Source organism: Phacochoerus africanus, chromosome 11 (genome assembly GCF_016906955.1).
Source record: "Phacochoerus africanus isolate WHEZ1 chromosome 11, ROS_Pafr_v1, whole genome shotgun sequence".
NCBI classification, from domain to species: domain Eukaryota; kingdom Metazoa; phylum Chordata; class Mammalia; order Artiodactyla; family Suidae; genus Phacochoerus; species Phacochoerus africanus.
In genome coordinates, this window is record NC_062554.1 from 91525426 (window position 1) to 91542093 (window position 16668).

Genomic DNA, 16668 nt, shown 5'->3' on the forward strand with positions numbered 1-16668 from the left:
AGAATGGTATAACCAAAAATTTTAAAAAATAAAAAGCAGAAAATGTAACCATCCCACTAGCCTTATGATTTAAAACCTATCTATAGTTCTCCGTTCATATGCAACAGTATTATCAAGTTTCATGGTAAGAACACTAGTAGATACTGGTGGCTACCTTGAGATTGACATAGTATTAAAAAAAGCTAACTTTATAGTTTGGACATTCACATTTATTCAAAAAGGCAAAAATAAAACATATTACACACCAGGCTGCACCTAATGATGAAACACTTTATTCTGCATCAAGGTATCTGGAAAATGAAGCTGCAACTGGGGCATATTACAGATGAGGAATGATCCATATGCGCTGAGTACAAAACTCAATTACAGAATTATTTCCTAGTATTACCAGATACTCCATTACCAATGCTTAATTGAAAGTTAAACATGATTTTGCCACACTAGAAGGCTAGAAATGAAATATGACAGTTTAAACAGGCAGATATAAATGTAGCACCTATTTTTTAAAAAATGGAAAAATCAAATACTGAGAAAGAGCTCTGGCCTTAAGCATATTTCACCTGAAACCCATATCAGAAAGCCAGTCCAAATTACATTTATTTAGCAATTCATTCATTGTATGGGAAAAAAAAAAATTACGAGTGCTAGATGAATTCAGTGACAAATAGGGCACTTTTTGGCTAAAACTACAAAATAAACTGGTTTTCTGAAAACATTTAGGAAAACATTTCAGGTCATTTTCAAAATGTATAATTGATACGTGATCTTTAGAAAAACTTGTCTGTGTAGAAATTCATCTTGAAATACAAATGAAGCAAAATGATTTTTTTAAAGGGTGGTATATATATGCCCTTTAAAGGGCTGTCTGTATGATGACTGTGATCTTTTACTGCACAAAAGCAACACAAACAATTCTGAGAGCAGCCATGGAGACCACCCATTCCACATAATTGTACACACCAGGCTTTGCCATCAAGTTAAGGAATGGACAAATGAGTTCAGTGTCAAAGGTCAAATATTTTATCACAGTCATTCAAATTATATTCTAAAAGTTGCTTTTTGTATTTTTCTACCTTTTGACTTATTTTCAAGTAGCTGATTGCAGAGAATACAGAAATCCTGCTGCATTTTATGTAATATTTTAGTGGCCTTTTATCTTTCTTATCATTGCTTAAAAATCTTCAAAATAGCTTAGTGAGGCTCATGACAGTGCCTGGTGGCACATGGAGATGTAGCCTTTTTATTGCCTTGTAACACTGTCACACCATTTGACTGCCCCCATTGGTCTTCACAAAGCAATTCTTTTGGGGGTCTCCTCCAAGCGTAGACCACCTGGTCTCAAGTGTATTGGCAAACCAAGCATCCTGTAAGGCAAGCCGAAGCTTTCGTCTTGCCAATCAGTTTCAAGTCCACAGGGGCTGCATCTCTTCATAGGTACACCTTCTTTAGGTAGTGATAGTCAAAAGCATAAAGCATTTATGCATTCAGTCACGTAGCCAAACAAAAAAACTGAAGTCTCCTGAAGCCATTTAAAACTAGCCATTCCCAAACCTCCTGCAACCACTTTGCTCTGTTAGTACCATCAAAAACTTTCCTACCATGAACAAAGAAATAAACAGTATTGCTGCTCTCCAAATATAGGCACTGCTCCATATCACTGAACACGTACTGGATTTTGCAACTAGTAACTTTGTCAAAAGCCTCAAAAAACCTGAAATTTCCAGCTTTACTGTCACCAGCCAGAAGTAAATTTTTTTATTTGCCTGTTAGCTAATTAAATTTTATTTTTAAAAAAACAATTGGACTTATCTTTATAAAGTATATAAACTTTTCAGAAAAAAACAAAACAATTTTGCATTACTGATACCTGAGGTAGTTGAGTAAAAATGCACGTTTAATACCCCTGCCAACACCGTTCAGCACTTCCCTTAGGTTATTCGTGTTAGTGTTTTTAGATAAAAATAAAACTGAGAACAGTTTTTCTAGGCTAATAGCTTAACATTTACATTCCTGTAATAACTCTATTCTGATCCAATTTTAACAACTGGACTTAGAAGCAGTCTATTTTTATTTATTTTCTGGGTGAATTTAGTTAATGCACCATTAAGCCAATTTCTGGCATCATGGGGGGGATGAAAATTAAGAAAAATTAGGATATTTGTTATATTGAGAAAACAACAAAAGGGAAGTGCATAGCTCCTCTTTTTCCCTCCCTTTCCCCCCCCCCCTTTTTTTTTTAAAGCTGGGTGTCATACATTTCAGAGAGCATAAAGTATACATTCTCACAGAGACAGGAGCTTGAAAGTTGCCTGGTCCTCAGAAACAACTGGCTAGGTAAAAACTTGTGCATGTGATTCTGGATAGGGGTTCAGCGCCCATCTGTTGGTTAAGCAATCTGTCTTTGGTTTGGCATCTGCCTCTGTGGTGGGCTGTTTCCTGAGCCTTCACTTCCGTCTTGACTGAGGTGGTCCACTTTGCAGAGCTTTCTGCTGTTGATGCTGCTTTACCTGAGTCAGAATTTCCTGAATTTTCCTCTGAGCAACCTGGAAAAGGAAAGAGCTTTGAAACTTCTGCCTGCTCAAGCACTACCAAAGGTTATTTCACTCTTCCATTTTCAGTAACTTCAAATTGAAATTTATTTGAAGATTAAAAATACACACTAATTAATTAGGTTGAAATCACCTGCTAAAAGAGGGATTAAAACTGTTAGGCACCAAACAGCTTTAAATATTTATATGGGATAGGGACACCCAAGGGAGAAATCACTTCCATTTGAGTAAGAAGCAAAAAAGCTTGCCTATCACACTAGAGCCCACTTGCCTGGCAAGCATAGAAGTGACCAGTTATTTTGACGACTACTTGGTCATTCTCATCAGGTGTCTGGTCACGAGGGACAACAACTTCTGCACTTGACAGATTCTGGAGCTCATTCACCTGAAAAAGATAAATACAAATCATGTTCAGTTGAGTTGTTTGGGTTTTTTTAAAAACCATTTCCTGAGCACTTAACTGTGTGCCAAAATACTGAGCTATGGCTTACAAGTCTCATCTAATATGCTAATAATTCTATCAGGTTATTAGTCCCCATTCAAGATAATTAAAACTAAAGCAAAAAAACTGACTTGCTCCAAATTACATATGACAAAACCAGATTCAAACCCTGAAAGTCTAATTACAAAATGTACACTTTCAGTCACTTCAAAATTGTAGATAGCTTTGAACCTTAGAAGTTCTGTGTGTTAAAGAGAAACTGGAAACCATTTGCTTTTTTCAGTTATAGAGATAAAAGTTATAAAGGTAGACAAATCTTTTTTTAAGTTTTCACATCATTAAATGCTTACAGGATAAAAATTAAAAACTGACGCATGTCAACAGAAAAATGCCCCATACAAATACGAGACCATCCTCTCCACACAGAGTGGTGTGAGAGAGAGGCACTGCTTTACTAGTAGCTGATACCAACAAAAGGCAGTCGTCTCCAAACCTTGGCCCAGATAGTCCTGCTTTCTATAAGTTAGCCAAAATTCAGGGATTGGAACTCCTAAGTACCTTTCAACGCTTTCCCTTTCATACCACTGCACAGGTTTTCCTGAAGTACTTGCCGTTTTGCCTCCTTTTCCAATAACTCTGCCAGCAGCAAAGGATGGCACTCTGATGTGAGCTTCAAGTTTCACCTCTTCTTTAGGACTAACAAAGTTTTCTTCTTTAATTTTTCCATAAATTCTTCCCTGAGCCTACAGATGAGAAGAAATCCTATCAGTGTCATTCATGTGGGAAACACAGAAAGGTCCATTAACTATAAAGATTGCCTGGATCCACTGGAACAGCCCCTTGCAGCCATACATCTGCATTTGCTAGACTGTTGAACATGGCTCAAGAGCTGGAAAGGGTAGGAAGCCCCAGAAAAGGTTGACAACAATAACTATACTTCACAGATAAAGCAACCGAATGAAGAAAGAAGATTAAAACATATTCTTCTGAGGTTAAGATGATAAATTGGCCGTCTGCCTTAACTAAAATTTTGTGGGCAAGTGGCCATTTGCTTTCCAGTCTTGAAAGGTAAAACCTCCCCTGCTGGCGTTAAGATGGTAAGTGCGTTTTTCTTGAGTAAAAGAGACCGAGGCAAAGGAAAATTAGAGAGTCAGTTCTGCCAGGCTCACAAAAAGTCAACCTCATATCTATATGGGCCAGTGAGGAACATTTTCTGATTAAACATTTCTTCATCTTATCCAGATGGTTTCTGTTTGGACTAAGGCTACAAAATCAAATCAAGTTAACATACACATCTGCTAGTTACAATCAAACCTATCCTCTCCCTTGCTGCATACAACTAGGACTTAGACATGAGCAACCTCTCCTACTACATACAGCCATTAATTTGCTCGGGATACACGATAGGAAGACCAAGTCAGAGTTGGTTTCACCCGACAAGCTGCCGTGGCAAAGCACAGAAACACAAGTACCCAACATGTTTTCAGTGATGCAGAAATAAGCTCATTTTAGCGGATTACAGGCCAGAACAACCAAAAATATATATTAGTACCCTACATTCCATTCAGCCTCAAGGCCACAGACATAGCTATTAACACAGTCAAAGGATACTACAGATATACATCGTCCTCCAAAACAAGCTCTTGAATTTCCAAGAAAAAATACAGGTTAGGAGGTTTACTATTACTTAGCTCTCTAAAATAAAATAATTATTACCGATCACATAAATGGCATGCAAGCATTATTGCTTTTCTTAAACGGCCCATTTAAGACAACTGTACAGCATGGGCATTGGAGGGTACATAATTGCCTAGCATACAGCATTATCGGAATTTCAAGACCACAGTTCCACTTATAAAATCTAAGAGGATAAGAACATTCAATAATTAATGTTTGTGTTTATTTTTACTATTTCAAACTAAAAGTGACTCGCCCTGTAGGTCTGGGATAGGAAGCAGTTTTCAGCATTTCAGAGTTTTTATTTGAACTGCCTGGACCCCAAGGCTGGCATGAGGGAGTAAATTTCTTTTCTTTTTAGGGCCACACCCACAGCACATGGAGGTTCTCAGGCTAGGGGTTGAATCGGAGCTACTACAGCTGCTGGCCTACACCACAGCCACAGCAACGCCAGATCCTCAACCCACTGAGCGAGGCCAGGGATCGAACCTGCGTCCTCATGGATGCTAGTCAGATTCATTTCTGCTGAGCCACGATGGGAACTCCGAGGGAGTAAATTTCTTGAGCCTAACCAACTGCTCCCTCATCTCAAAGCACCTCCTTTTGTTTCCTGTTTTTCCTGTAAATGAAATGAAAAAAGCTTTGGATTTTTAGTGAAAAGAACTGATGAAAAAAAAAATCAAAGGAAGTGATAATTTAAAAAGAGGGAAGAAGTGGGCACTTGTTAGCCACATTTTAGAACTAAGGGAACCAAGGCTTAAGGCTAGAGTTATCCTGTAACCCAGCTGCTAAGTGGTGGGAAAATGACAAGGGTTTTGAACAAATTCGTTACAAGTTCATTAGCTCCTTTTACCTGTGGCAAACAACACCCTACTGAGTTTTATGGGAGAAATCATGTTCTCAGAGGTATTTATGAATTGGAGCACCTGGCAGGGTCTTTATCCGATTCATCCAGTCTGCCTAACACCACTGCCAGCACATTTATGTTGAGCACAATTCTAAGCACTTTATATATTATTTAAACCTTATAAACCTGTTTAAACAGAGAAGGAACTAGCCAGAAAAATGTTAACTTGCCCAAGGTCACACCACTGGTGAACACGGTAGAGCTGGAACCTGAACCAGCAGCCTGGTTGACAAGTCTCTCCTCATCACTGCCCTACTACACCAGCTTCGGTACACGGTGGGCTGTTGCAGCCCCAAAGGCCCCAAATCCCAACGTGAGCAATGGTTCATACCGGAACAAATGCCACAGGAATTCCTGCCATTTCTGCCTCTAAAACTCAAAAGATTAGAGTGATTTGTCAACAGACTATGGACAGGGGCTAACAGAATTATTAACCTAAGGGCAAGGGGAAAAGGCGGCATTTTATTTTAATTCAAGTTTGAGGCCTCTCAGGGACAAGAGGAAAACTTTGAGACCAACAAGGCATATGAACCAGCCGTTGTCAATTTCAGTCTTAAGGTTTCACCTTCACACATGCTAATGAGGCACTGAGCAAGTTCTGCTTTGGGAGATAGGTAAACCCAACAACCATTACAAGAAATTAAAATTAAAAAAAAAAAAAAAAAAAGGAGTTCCCGACGTGGCGCAGTGGTTAACGAATCCGACTAGGAACCATGAGGTTGCGGGTTCGGTCCCTGCCCTTGCTCAGTGGGTTAAAGATCCGGCGTTGCCGTGAGCTGTGGTGTAGGTCGCAGACGCGGCTCGGATCCCGAGTTGCTGTGGCTCTGGCGTAGGCCGGTGGCTACAGCTCCGATTCAACCCCTAGCCTGGGAACCTCCATATGCCGTGGGAGCAGCCCAAGAAATAGCAACAACAACAACAAAAATAAATAAATAAATAAAAAATAAAATAAAATAAAATCAGACAGGCTTTGGTTTATTTTTACAATGTAATTTGGGTTGTGTTTCTGTTCTTAGTCTTATTTATGAATGTCCACTGAGAGATTGTTTCTACCAAGTGTTAGATTATTTATGGGAAAAAGAAGGCAGCCATTTGTTACACAACACTCCGGAGCACATACCTTGAACTGAGCCTCTGGTGGCCCGGTGATAATCACCATCCTCACTTTGGCATCTGGCGCTTCAGCTGGGGCAATCTGTAAAAGACCCATTAAAGGGTTAGGACACTTTCAGGTGCTACTGACAGAAATGATAGACAAATCAGCTTGTCCTTTGCACATGACTTACTGTAATGCAGACTGAAAGCCTTCTAAACGGAAGTTACAGAGAGGCAGTGATTAATGTGGGCTCATTAGTTATGGCTCCTGCCATACATATACTGTGCACTTCACTGTGCCCAGTCCACATCCTCACTGTGTCCTGATGAGGTACCGCCTCTACACATGGGGAAGCTGAAGCCTAGAGAAGCTGATAAGCTGGCCCCTGATCACACAGGCTAATGGAGCTGGAGGGAGTGCTGGGTCTGTCTCCACTGTTTTGTTCCTAATTACACCAGTGGTGCTCAAAGTGTGGTCCTTGGCTCACATCCCTAAGAATCACTAGGGCTTCCAGTATGTACAAAAGCTACTAGGCTTACAAATCTAAGACTCTTGGTAAATTCTCCCAAAGTATACTCACTGGAGTATCATATGGAATAAACTAACATTAATTTGGCAGAAGAAAGGTAAACTCAGACTTTTCTATTTTGGCAGAGCATATGAAATCACACAGAGAGCCTGGGCAGGGGAAATGTTAGACTGCTAAAGGGTGAGGAATCCAGCATTCCTCAAGTAAGAAAGGATTTGGGCAGCTGGCTGGTAGAAATTGTTTTAAAAGAAAGAAATTGGCTAGACATTTGCTGTGCAAGAAGCAATTCTTATCATAGTAAATGCTAAGAATAGGAAGGAAAAAATACAATAAAACTACCCCAACTACCACTCGGTATAATCACTGTCAACTACTTTTTGTCTAGTAGATCCTTCCCCATATGTTTACAATCAAAAAGAATGTTTTTACTTTAATAGAGTCGTGCTTTCTCCCTTCCTCAAGATAAAGCTAACATTTCTGTTACTTAGACCCAAATTGGTATTATTCCTGCTAGATGCTGGGCATTAATTGTGAGTCTATAAAACAAGCAACGAATTACTTCTTTTCAGAATCACACTGTTAGAATAATTCATAGGAAACCCCCAGAAGGAAGGTATCACTCTTCATCTGAGAGCTTTCTTTTTTTTTTTTTTTAACTTTTTGTCTTTTTGCCTTTTCTAGGGCCGTTCCTGCAGCATATGGAGGTTCCCAGGCTAGGGGTCCAATTGGAGCTGTAACCACCGGTCTACACCAGAGCCACAGCAACGCGGGATCCGAGCGGCGTCTGCAACCTCCACTACACCTCGGGGCAACACCGGATCCTTAACCCACTGAGCAAGGCCAGGGATTGAACCTGCAACCTCATGGTTCCTAGTCAGATTCGTTAACCACTGTGCCACGATGGGCACTCCAAAGCTTTCTTTTTTTAAAAGAAGAAAAAAAAAAAAAAAAACCTTTGTTGAGAGTTCCCTGGTGGTTAAAGATTTGACATTTTCACCACTGCGGCCCAGTTTCAATCCTCAGTCTGAGAACTGAGATTCCCACACCAAGCCACTGCACCTCCAGCCAAAAAAAAACCCCACTGCACCTCAACAGGAACAACTGGCTGCATTTTCTGTACACATACTTTATCTTTTGCTGTAAGAGAGCATGTGAGGGCTTTCTTGTGTGTTTTGCTTTAAAAAAAAAAAAAAAAGTGGGAGTTCCTATCATGGCTCAGCAGTTAACAAACCTGACTAGTATCCATGAGGACTCAGGTTTGATCCCTGGCCTCACTCAGTGGGTTAAAGGTCTGGCGTGGCCGTGACTGTGGTGTAGGTAGGTCTAAGACACAACTCGGATCCCACCTTGCTGTGCTTGTGGTTTAGGCCAGCTGCAATTCAACCCCTAGCCTGGGAACCTCCATATGCCATGGATGTGGCCCTAAAAAAAGAAGAAAAAACAAAAAAACTGTAGTTTATATACAGTAAAACTCACTCTTTTGGTAACAAAAGTATAGCTATAAACACCACCATAAGCAAAATAAAGTTTACATCACTCTCAAAATATCCTCATGCTGCCTCTATTTTCAACCCCTCCTCCACCTCTAACTCCTAGCAACCATGATTTTTTTCACAATTCCCATAGTTCTGTCGTTTCCAGAATTTTCAGATAAGTAGGATCATACAGTCTGTGCTTTTTGAGTCTTACTTCTCAGCATAATACATACGATTCACCCAAGTTGTATGTATAAACAGTCTGTTCCTTTTTATTGCTAAGTAACATTTATTATGTAGATGGACCACAGTTTATACGTTTGCCAGTTGAGGAACATTTGCTTCTTCCCCACTTCCCAGTTATAAATAAAGATGCTATAAACATTTGGGTGCAGTGGTTTTTTGTGTACAATAATCATTTAAATAAAAAAAATTCTTAAGATATTTATAAAACAACAAAAATAAAAACCCCCATGTGACTGAAGTTTTCCTGAAGAAAGCTATCACTGTATCAAGTCTTTGTCAACTGTATATTCCTTAAAACAGAATGACCCATATGTGATATGACATTGCTTCTCAGCTTGTTAAAATACAGAATCCTCAGAACACACAATTATCTATTCTGATACATCCTCTGATACTCGTTACCCCGTCTTCCACAATAATGAAACATCCAGCTGACCACCTATGCACTATATTTCCCAGCTGCCCAGCTATGTCTGGCCTTGTGGTGCAGTTCTGAGCAATGGAATGTAAAGAGAAATGGGAACTAACAAGGAACCTTAAGAGAAACATTCTTTATGTCTTCTGCTACTGGCAGGACCAAAGGTGTGGTTTTTAGAGCACTAAATAGTGTCATTTGGGAGTATGAGGGACCAAGGCCATGCCTGGAGAAGGTGAGCTAGAAGGAATGTATGTCCAAGATTGGGGGGGGGGGGGGGGGGGCAGAACACCCCACCAGTGCTGGAGTGGTTATATCCAGTCTACTTTTTCAGGAGAGAGAATTTAACTTACCTGTTTAAGCTACTGTTATTTGGATTTTTCTGTCACACCCTTATGTAACCCCAGTTTAGACTGGCACACTGAATTCAAATTATAATGCGGCAGGAAGACTCACATTTCTGTAACTCACTGTACTTATAAAGCACCAGGAAAGCCACAGTGGGCAGAACAGTACCTTAATAGAAGCGCCTGCAAAGCGGGAAAGCTGTTTGATATGCTGCCCCTGCTTGCCGATGATGGCACCCACAGAGAGGGCTGGGATAAACAGGTGAACCGTCTCCGTCTCTGACTGCTGTTGGGACAGACAGGACATACATGCATATTTGATACCAATCAGGTTGTATCGTCAGCACAGGCTTGGGGGCATTCTCATACTGTTAGAATGTGAGGACAGGTATAGGAAAAACTACCACAGTACACTGACATGAATTATGCAATAAACTGAGAAGATCTAAATATTTTCTAAAATATTCATGCTGAAAGTATTAGCATTTAAAGTGTCACTTTTCTCTATAAAGTTTAGAATATCATCAGGTTATAGATTTAAAGACTATGTAAATGTTCCAAAGTTTAACCAGATTATGATAGAAGGACAAGAGTGTGTTTAAAACGAAGTGAGATTTCCCCATCACTATATCCAAGGTAGCTGCTAGACGAGTAAATGAAAAACCTCACCACTACTCATATTTCTTACTACCCAAGCACAGGGCAGGATTAGATCAGAATTTTTTTTTTCCTTTTTCAGTCACACTCATGGCACATGAAAGTTCCTGGGCCAGGGTTCAAATCCGAGCCTAATCTGTGACCTATGTCACAGCAGGCACTCCTAAACCAGAGCTAATTCACTTCACTAGTAAAATGTTATTCCTCTTCTTCCCACCTCAAGCCAGCTCTGTCCTTCCTAAGTCTCCCTCGAACAGTCATCATTTTTACAGGGCTAGAGGATACACTCAAGAAAACAGTTTACAGTGACTGGGTTTCTAAAATGGCCAATTCAAGGTTCAGTAATGTTACCTGTGAGCTAAAGGTTCTAAAATGCAGAAGCAATGCACATGTTTATGCAGTGAATAGTTTACTTTTTAACAGTAAGAAAAACAAATGAGAGGATAGTTCTAAGAAATTTGTTCTAAAAAATATTTTTAAAATATTTTTAAAATATTTTTAGTTTTTATGGAGATCCTGTTGTGGCTCATCAGGTTACAAACCCACATGCAGATGTGGGTTCCATCCCTGGTCTCGCTCCTCGCTCAGTGAGCTGTGGTGTAGGTTGCAGACAAGGCTCGGATCGTTGAGTTGCTATGGTTGTTGTGTAGGCCTGCAACTGCAGCTCCAATTCAACCCCAAGCCTGGCAATTTCCATATGCCGCAGGTGCGCCTCTAAAAAGAAAAAAAAAATTACTTAAGACTATTTTTGGAGCAGTTTTAGGTTCACCATAAAACTGAAAGTACAGAGATTTACTATATATATATTCCAAGAAGTATTTTAAGCTTAGCCCCAACTGAATAAACCAAAATAAAGAATATGCTTTATAAAAAAGCACACTTAGCAAACTAAGATTTCTAGAGCTTTTAGAAGATATTTTGCAAGAAGAAACTTACATATGAACTGTGTAGTAAATACTTCACAGACTTTTTTTTTTTTTTTTTTGTCTTTTAGGGCTGCACCCACGTCATATGGAGGTTCCCAGGCTAGGGGTCTAATAGGAGCTGTAGCCGCCAGCCTACACCACAGCCTCGGTAACGCCGGATCCTTAACCCACTGAGTGAGGCCAGAGATGGAACCCGAAATCTCATGGTTGCTAGTCAGATTTGTTTCCACTGCGCCACGACAGGAACTCCTTTGCACCCCCCACCCACCCACCGACAGACTTCTCTTGAACCTCTTAAATTCCTGTTATGTAGGATACTGTAAGTTCTGTTCCCAAGTACCACAGTTAATCCATCAATACTGTACTATGTATATAGACAACCCAACCACAAAACAGTTCCAGTCTAATTTCTAAATTTTTAACCTAAATTCATCCCAAATTCTTTTTTTTTTTTTTTTGTCTTTTTGCTATCTCTTTGGGCTGCTCCGGCATATGGAGGTTCCCAGGCTGGCTGGCTGGGGGTTGAATCGGAGCTGTAGCCACTGGCCTACGCCAGAGCCACAGCAACGCAGGATCTGAGCCGCGTATGCGACCTACATCACAGCTCACGGCAACGCCGGATCGTTAACCCACTGAGCAAGGGCAGGGACCGAACCCTCAACCTCATGGTTCCTAGTTGGATTCGTTAACCACTGTGCCACGACGGGAACTCCCCAAATTTTTAACAAGTCTAAAACTTAATAGTTTTGCTTTCAAGGATCTCAACCACTAGGACAATCTTTAGAATTTGATCATTCTAAGCAGTTTCTGAAAATCTTGGTCAAATAAAACAGCAGCCCTGGGCCCACTCATTTTTACTGGATATAGAAACAAAATGTGTGCCACTTAATATCGGTCCACCAATGACATCACCACTCCTGGGAGAGAGAAGTGCCTCCTGGCAGGAATGGCTCCCTCTTCTCCCTGAAAGACCAGTGCGCAAACAGGGAACATGGAGCACTTGGCACCATGATCCAGGGAGGGATCCTGATAATCAGGGGCAGGCACCAATGTGTGGATGAGCCAGCCAGTCCAGCTACCTGTCCCTCCACACACACCTACCAAAGGCTGTTCACAGCACACGGTCCACTCACTATTTGGCAACAACTTTTTCTAAGTCTTTAGTTTCCTCCCTCTGAAGCAAAGATTTTTTTTAAAAAATAAAAACACTCACATGTAACAAAAAGCTGGGCTGATTTTTTTTGGCTGCACCCAAGGCAAGCAGAAATTCCCAGGTCAGGGATCAAAGCACAGCACAGCAGTAACCAGAGCCATAGCAGTGACAATACCAGATCCTTAAGTTGCTAAGCCAACAGGGAACTCCTGGGCTCCTTCTTTAAATAAAAGGAAAACTTTTGCCAATTTACATTTAAAAAATGGAGTTGAGTTTCCATTGTGACTCAGGAGGTTAAGAACCAACTAGTATCCATGAGGATGCAGGTTCGAGCACTGGCCTCACTCAGGGGGTTAAGGATCTGGTGTTGCTGCAAGCTGTGGTAGAAGTCACAGACTCGGCTTGGATCTGCTGTGGCTGTGGCGTAGGCTGGCGGCTGCAGCTCTGATTCAACACCTAGCCTGGGAACTTCCACATGCCATAGGTGCACCCCAAAAAGAAAATAAATAAATAAACATTAAAAATGGAGCTGAGAAAAAGGAAAGGAAATCACACAAGATAAAAAAAAAATTAAGATACAATAGCATCAATAAATCTGAACACGTCAAAAACACGTCTAGAATTACCAAAATCAATCCCCCAAAATTAACACTGACCAAACATAATCATTGAAATAAAGTGCCAAGCCCCAATTTTTTGTTTTCTCCCTTTTTGGCCATGCCTGCAGCATATGGAAACTCCTGGGTCAGGGATCAAACCCGAGACACATCAGCAACCCAAGCCGCTGCAGTGACAACACCAGATCCTTAACCCACTGAGCCACAAGAGAACTCCAAGCCCAATTATAAGTTTTAATTGATTTTTTTCAAGCCAAACAATCAGGAAGAATGACAAAAACCCACCGAAAAGGAAGACCACAAATACAAGAAAGATGGGTAAAGGACAGGCAGACAGGTTTCATCAAGAGAAACGTATGAAATAAAACAAAAATAAATATATGGGAGCCTATTACAAATAACATATTCTCAGTTGTTTTACCTCAACAACACACCTTGGATATTTTCCATGTCCCTGCCTTGTTCTATGAGCTGTCTTCCTACAGAGACATACACTACAACTCATCTATCTCATCTCTATTGTCTAAGTGTGTATGGTCGCCAATTTTCAATACATGTAATGCTTCAACTAAATCTCTGTACAAAAAACTTTTTACCCTTGTACAAATAACTCTGGCATGTAAATTCTTCTAAGTAAAACTGAGTCAAAGGACTGGAACATTTAAAATTGATATCATTAAATTATCATACCAAAAAAAAAAAATTCCCACTCAGTCCAAAAGAATGGTGGAGTTCCAGTTAAGACATTCATAGAACTTTTGAATGCTATCTTTTTTTTATAAGAGTAGTGAGAGATGGATAAAAAGCATGTTGAGGAGTTCCCGTCGTGGCGCAGTGGTTAACGAATCCGACTAGGAACCATGAGGTTGCGGGTTCCGTCCCTGCCCTTGCTCAGTGGGTTAACGATCCGGCGTTGCCGTGAGCTGTGGTATAGGTTGCAGACGTGGCTCAGATCCCACATTGCTGTGGCTGTGGCGTAGGCCAGAGGCTACAGCTCCGATTCGACCCCTAGCCTGGGAACCTCCATATGCCATGGGAGCGGCCCTAGAAATGGCAAAAAGACAAAAAAAAAAAAAAAGCATGTTGAGGTAAAAATGCAGATTTAAGAGGAAGGCAGTAGCTATGATCGAAGCAGGTGGATATAGCAATCCTGTGTGGTGAGAGATTGTTGAGGTTTTTTTTGTTTTGTTTTGTTTTGTTTTTGCTTTTTAGGGCCACACATGCAGCATAGGGAGGTTCCTAGGCTAGGGGTCCAATTGAAGCTATAGCAGCCAGCTGACACCACAGCCACAGCAATGCGGGATCCGAGCTGCATCCATGACCTATACCACAGCTCAGAGCAATGCTGGATTCTTAAGCAAGGCCAGGGATCAAACCCACAACTTCATGGTTCCTAGTTGGATTTGTTTCCACTGCGCCATGATGGGAACTCTGAGATTGTGAGTTTTATCTATGTGGGGGATTGAGCATTTATACTTCACAACTGATCCAAGTAATAGAAACTAACAACATTTCCATTTTGATAAGAAAAGCGAACCAGAGAGATGAAGTCACTTGCACATTTACTGACTGGTGTTGGAGTCAAGATTCAAACCTGGGCTGGTCTATCTCCTAAGCTATGTTCACAGAAACTCCCAGAATGTGCTTTGCAACATACATAGAGCTGCAGAAACAACTCTTAAGAAAGATGCCTAGTAGAATTTGCAAAGAGGTGCTGCCTTCCCGGTCCTATCACTCGTCTCTCCACTGCCTCTAAGTCAAATCTTTAAACATAAATCTTGTGCCCTTGTACAAATACTTCTAAGATTTTAAATAATAAAATGCTGGCTCAGAGCATGAAAAAAGTTTATGTGTAGGTGGCAAAAGCTGAAGCCTTTAATCATCAACAGGCTGAAAAGGGGCATCAGAGATAAGAGTCCATTAAACTGTTTATTTTGAAGAATAAGGATAACTGCAGATTAAGAATGATGTAAAGAAGGGCAAAATGTACAAATAAGTCCTGGTGGTGTGATATCCAGCATGGTAACTACAGTTAATACTATACTGCATATTTGAAAGTTGCTAAGATCACCAGCAGAGTTTTTAACTATAGGTAGTCATGGATGTAACCTATTCTTACTGTGGTGACCAATTTATAGTATATACAAATATTGAATCACCTGAAATGCTCCATGCCAATTATACTTTTATTTTTTAAATTTACCAACCCCCCCCCCCATGAGTTTAACTGAATCTAACACACACACACATAGACTCTCTACTAGGATAAGGAAAAGAAAGCAACAAGTTTGTTGTCTCATCTGCACACATCCATCTTAAGCACATATAAGACACTCTTATCTGAAACTCAGGAGTTTAAACATTTGTCTCCACTATGAGAATAAAATAACCACATCACAGAAAAGTTACCCTCCCCCAAATATACCCAATTCCTTCATCTTTCCCTGATAGTTATTTTGCTATATCTAAGGATGCTATTTCAAAGAACTTTACAAAGTTTGGTTTCCAATTATTCACTGATTTTGTCTCACACTGCAGTCAAATCTTTAAACATAAATCTTGTGCCCTCGTACAAATAACTCTAAGGTTTTATATAATAAAAATGCTGGGGAGTTCCCGTTGTGGCGCAATGGTTAACGAATCCAACTAGGAACCATGAGGTTGCGGGTTTGGTCCCTGTCCTTGTTCAGTAGGTTAAGGATCCGGCGTTGCCGTGAGCTGTGGTGTAGGTCACAGACGCGGCTTGGATCCCGCGTTGCTGTGGCTCTGGCGTAGACCAGTGGCTACAGCTCCGATTCGACCCCTAGCCTGGGAACCTCCATATGCCACAGGAGCAGCCCAAAGAAATAGCAAAAAGACAAAAAAATAAATAAATAAATAAATAAAAATGCTGGGTCAGAGCATAAACATTTAAAACTGGCTGAGGAGTTCCCGCTGTGGTACAGCGGAAACGAAACCGACTAGGAACCGTGAGGTTTCGGGTTCGAGCACTGGCCCGTCTCGGTTAAGCATCCAGCGCTGCCATGAGCTGTGGTGCAGGTCGCAGACGTGGCTCGGATCTGGCATTGCTGTGGCTCTGGTGTAGGGAAGCTGTAGCTCCAACTTGACCCCTAGCCCAGGAATCTCCATATGCTCCAGGTGCAGCCCTAAAAAGCAAAAAACAAACAAAAATAAATAAACTGGCTGAAATTTCCAAATGCTCATGCTAATAAATGCACCTTATGGGCAATAAATGTGTAAAAGATGGGGGAAATCATTTTGGTTCAAAGATGCCATTCATACTTACAAAAAAATAAAGCCATGTGTGATTCTAGACCCCACAACTCGTGAACGCCGTTCTTCTGCATTTCTTCCTTTATCGGTAACCTCCCCACCATGTTTCCTCTACCCGTAAACCTAAAATTCAACTCCAGAAAATATTCTTGGCAAAAAAACTTATAATTTTTCTCTCTTCATGTGATTTTGTTTCTTCAGCATGTACAGAAATAGATGTTCGTACTATATTCTTTATGGCTTGGAATTGCCTGTTTCCCTGGGCGCCATACTACAGGTCTTAATACAGTCGTCAGTCTAATGAGGTCTCCTTGTGGCTCTATAAGCCTTCTTGGAACACACATACCAGTGGAGCTTTT

General features: G+C 40.7%; 1 protein-coding gene across 4 annotated transcripts in view; it reads right to left on the minus strand.

Moving 5' to 3' along the window:
* Window positions 1-201: 201 nt before the first annotated feature.
* IGF2BP3 (insulin like growth factor 2 mRNA binding protein 3) overlaps window positions 202-16668 on the minus strand; it is a 167181-nt gene continuing 150714 nt past the window's right edge. For 2 of the 4 annotated variants that reach the window (XM_047752030.1, XM_047752033.1), the window contains 3 exons: window positions 9853-9969; window positions 6696-6770; window positions 3331-3734 (listed from right to left, as the gene is read on the minus strand). In XM_047752030.1, coding sequence (XP_047607986.1) covers window positions 3369-3734; window positions 6696-6770; window positions 9853-9969 — 558 coding nt within the window. In that variant the 3' untranslated portion in view covers window positions 3331-3368. Of the gene's footprint in view, window positions 2544-2819; window positions 2935-3330; window positions 3735-6695; window positions 6771-9852; window positions 9970-16668 lie in introns of those variants that run through there. The other 2 variants (XM_047752031.1, XM_047752032.1) reach the window with 2 other exon arrangements.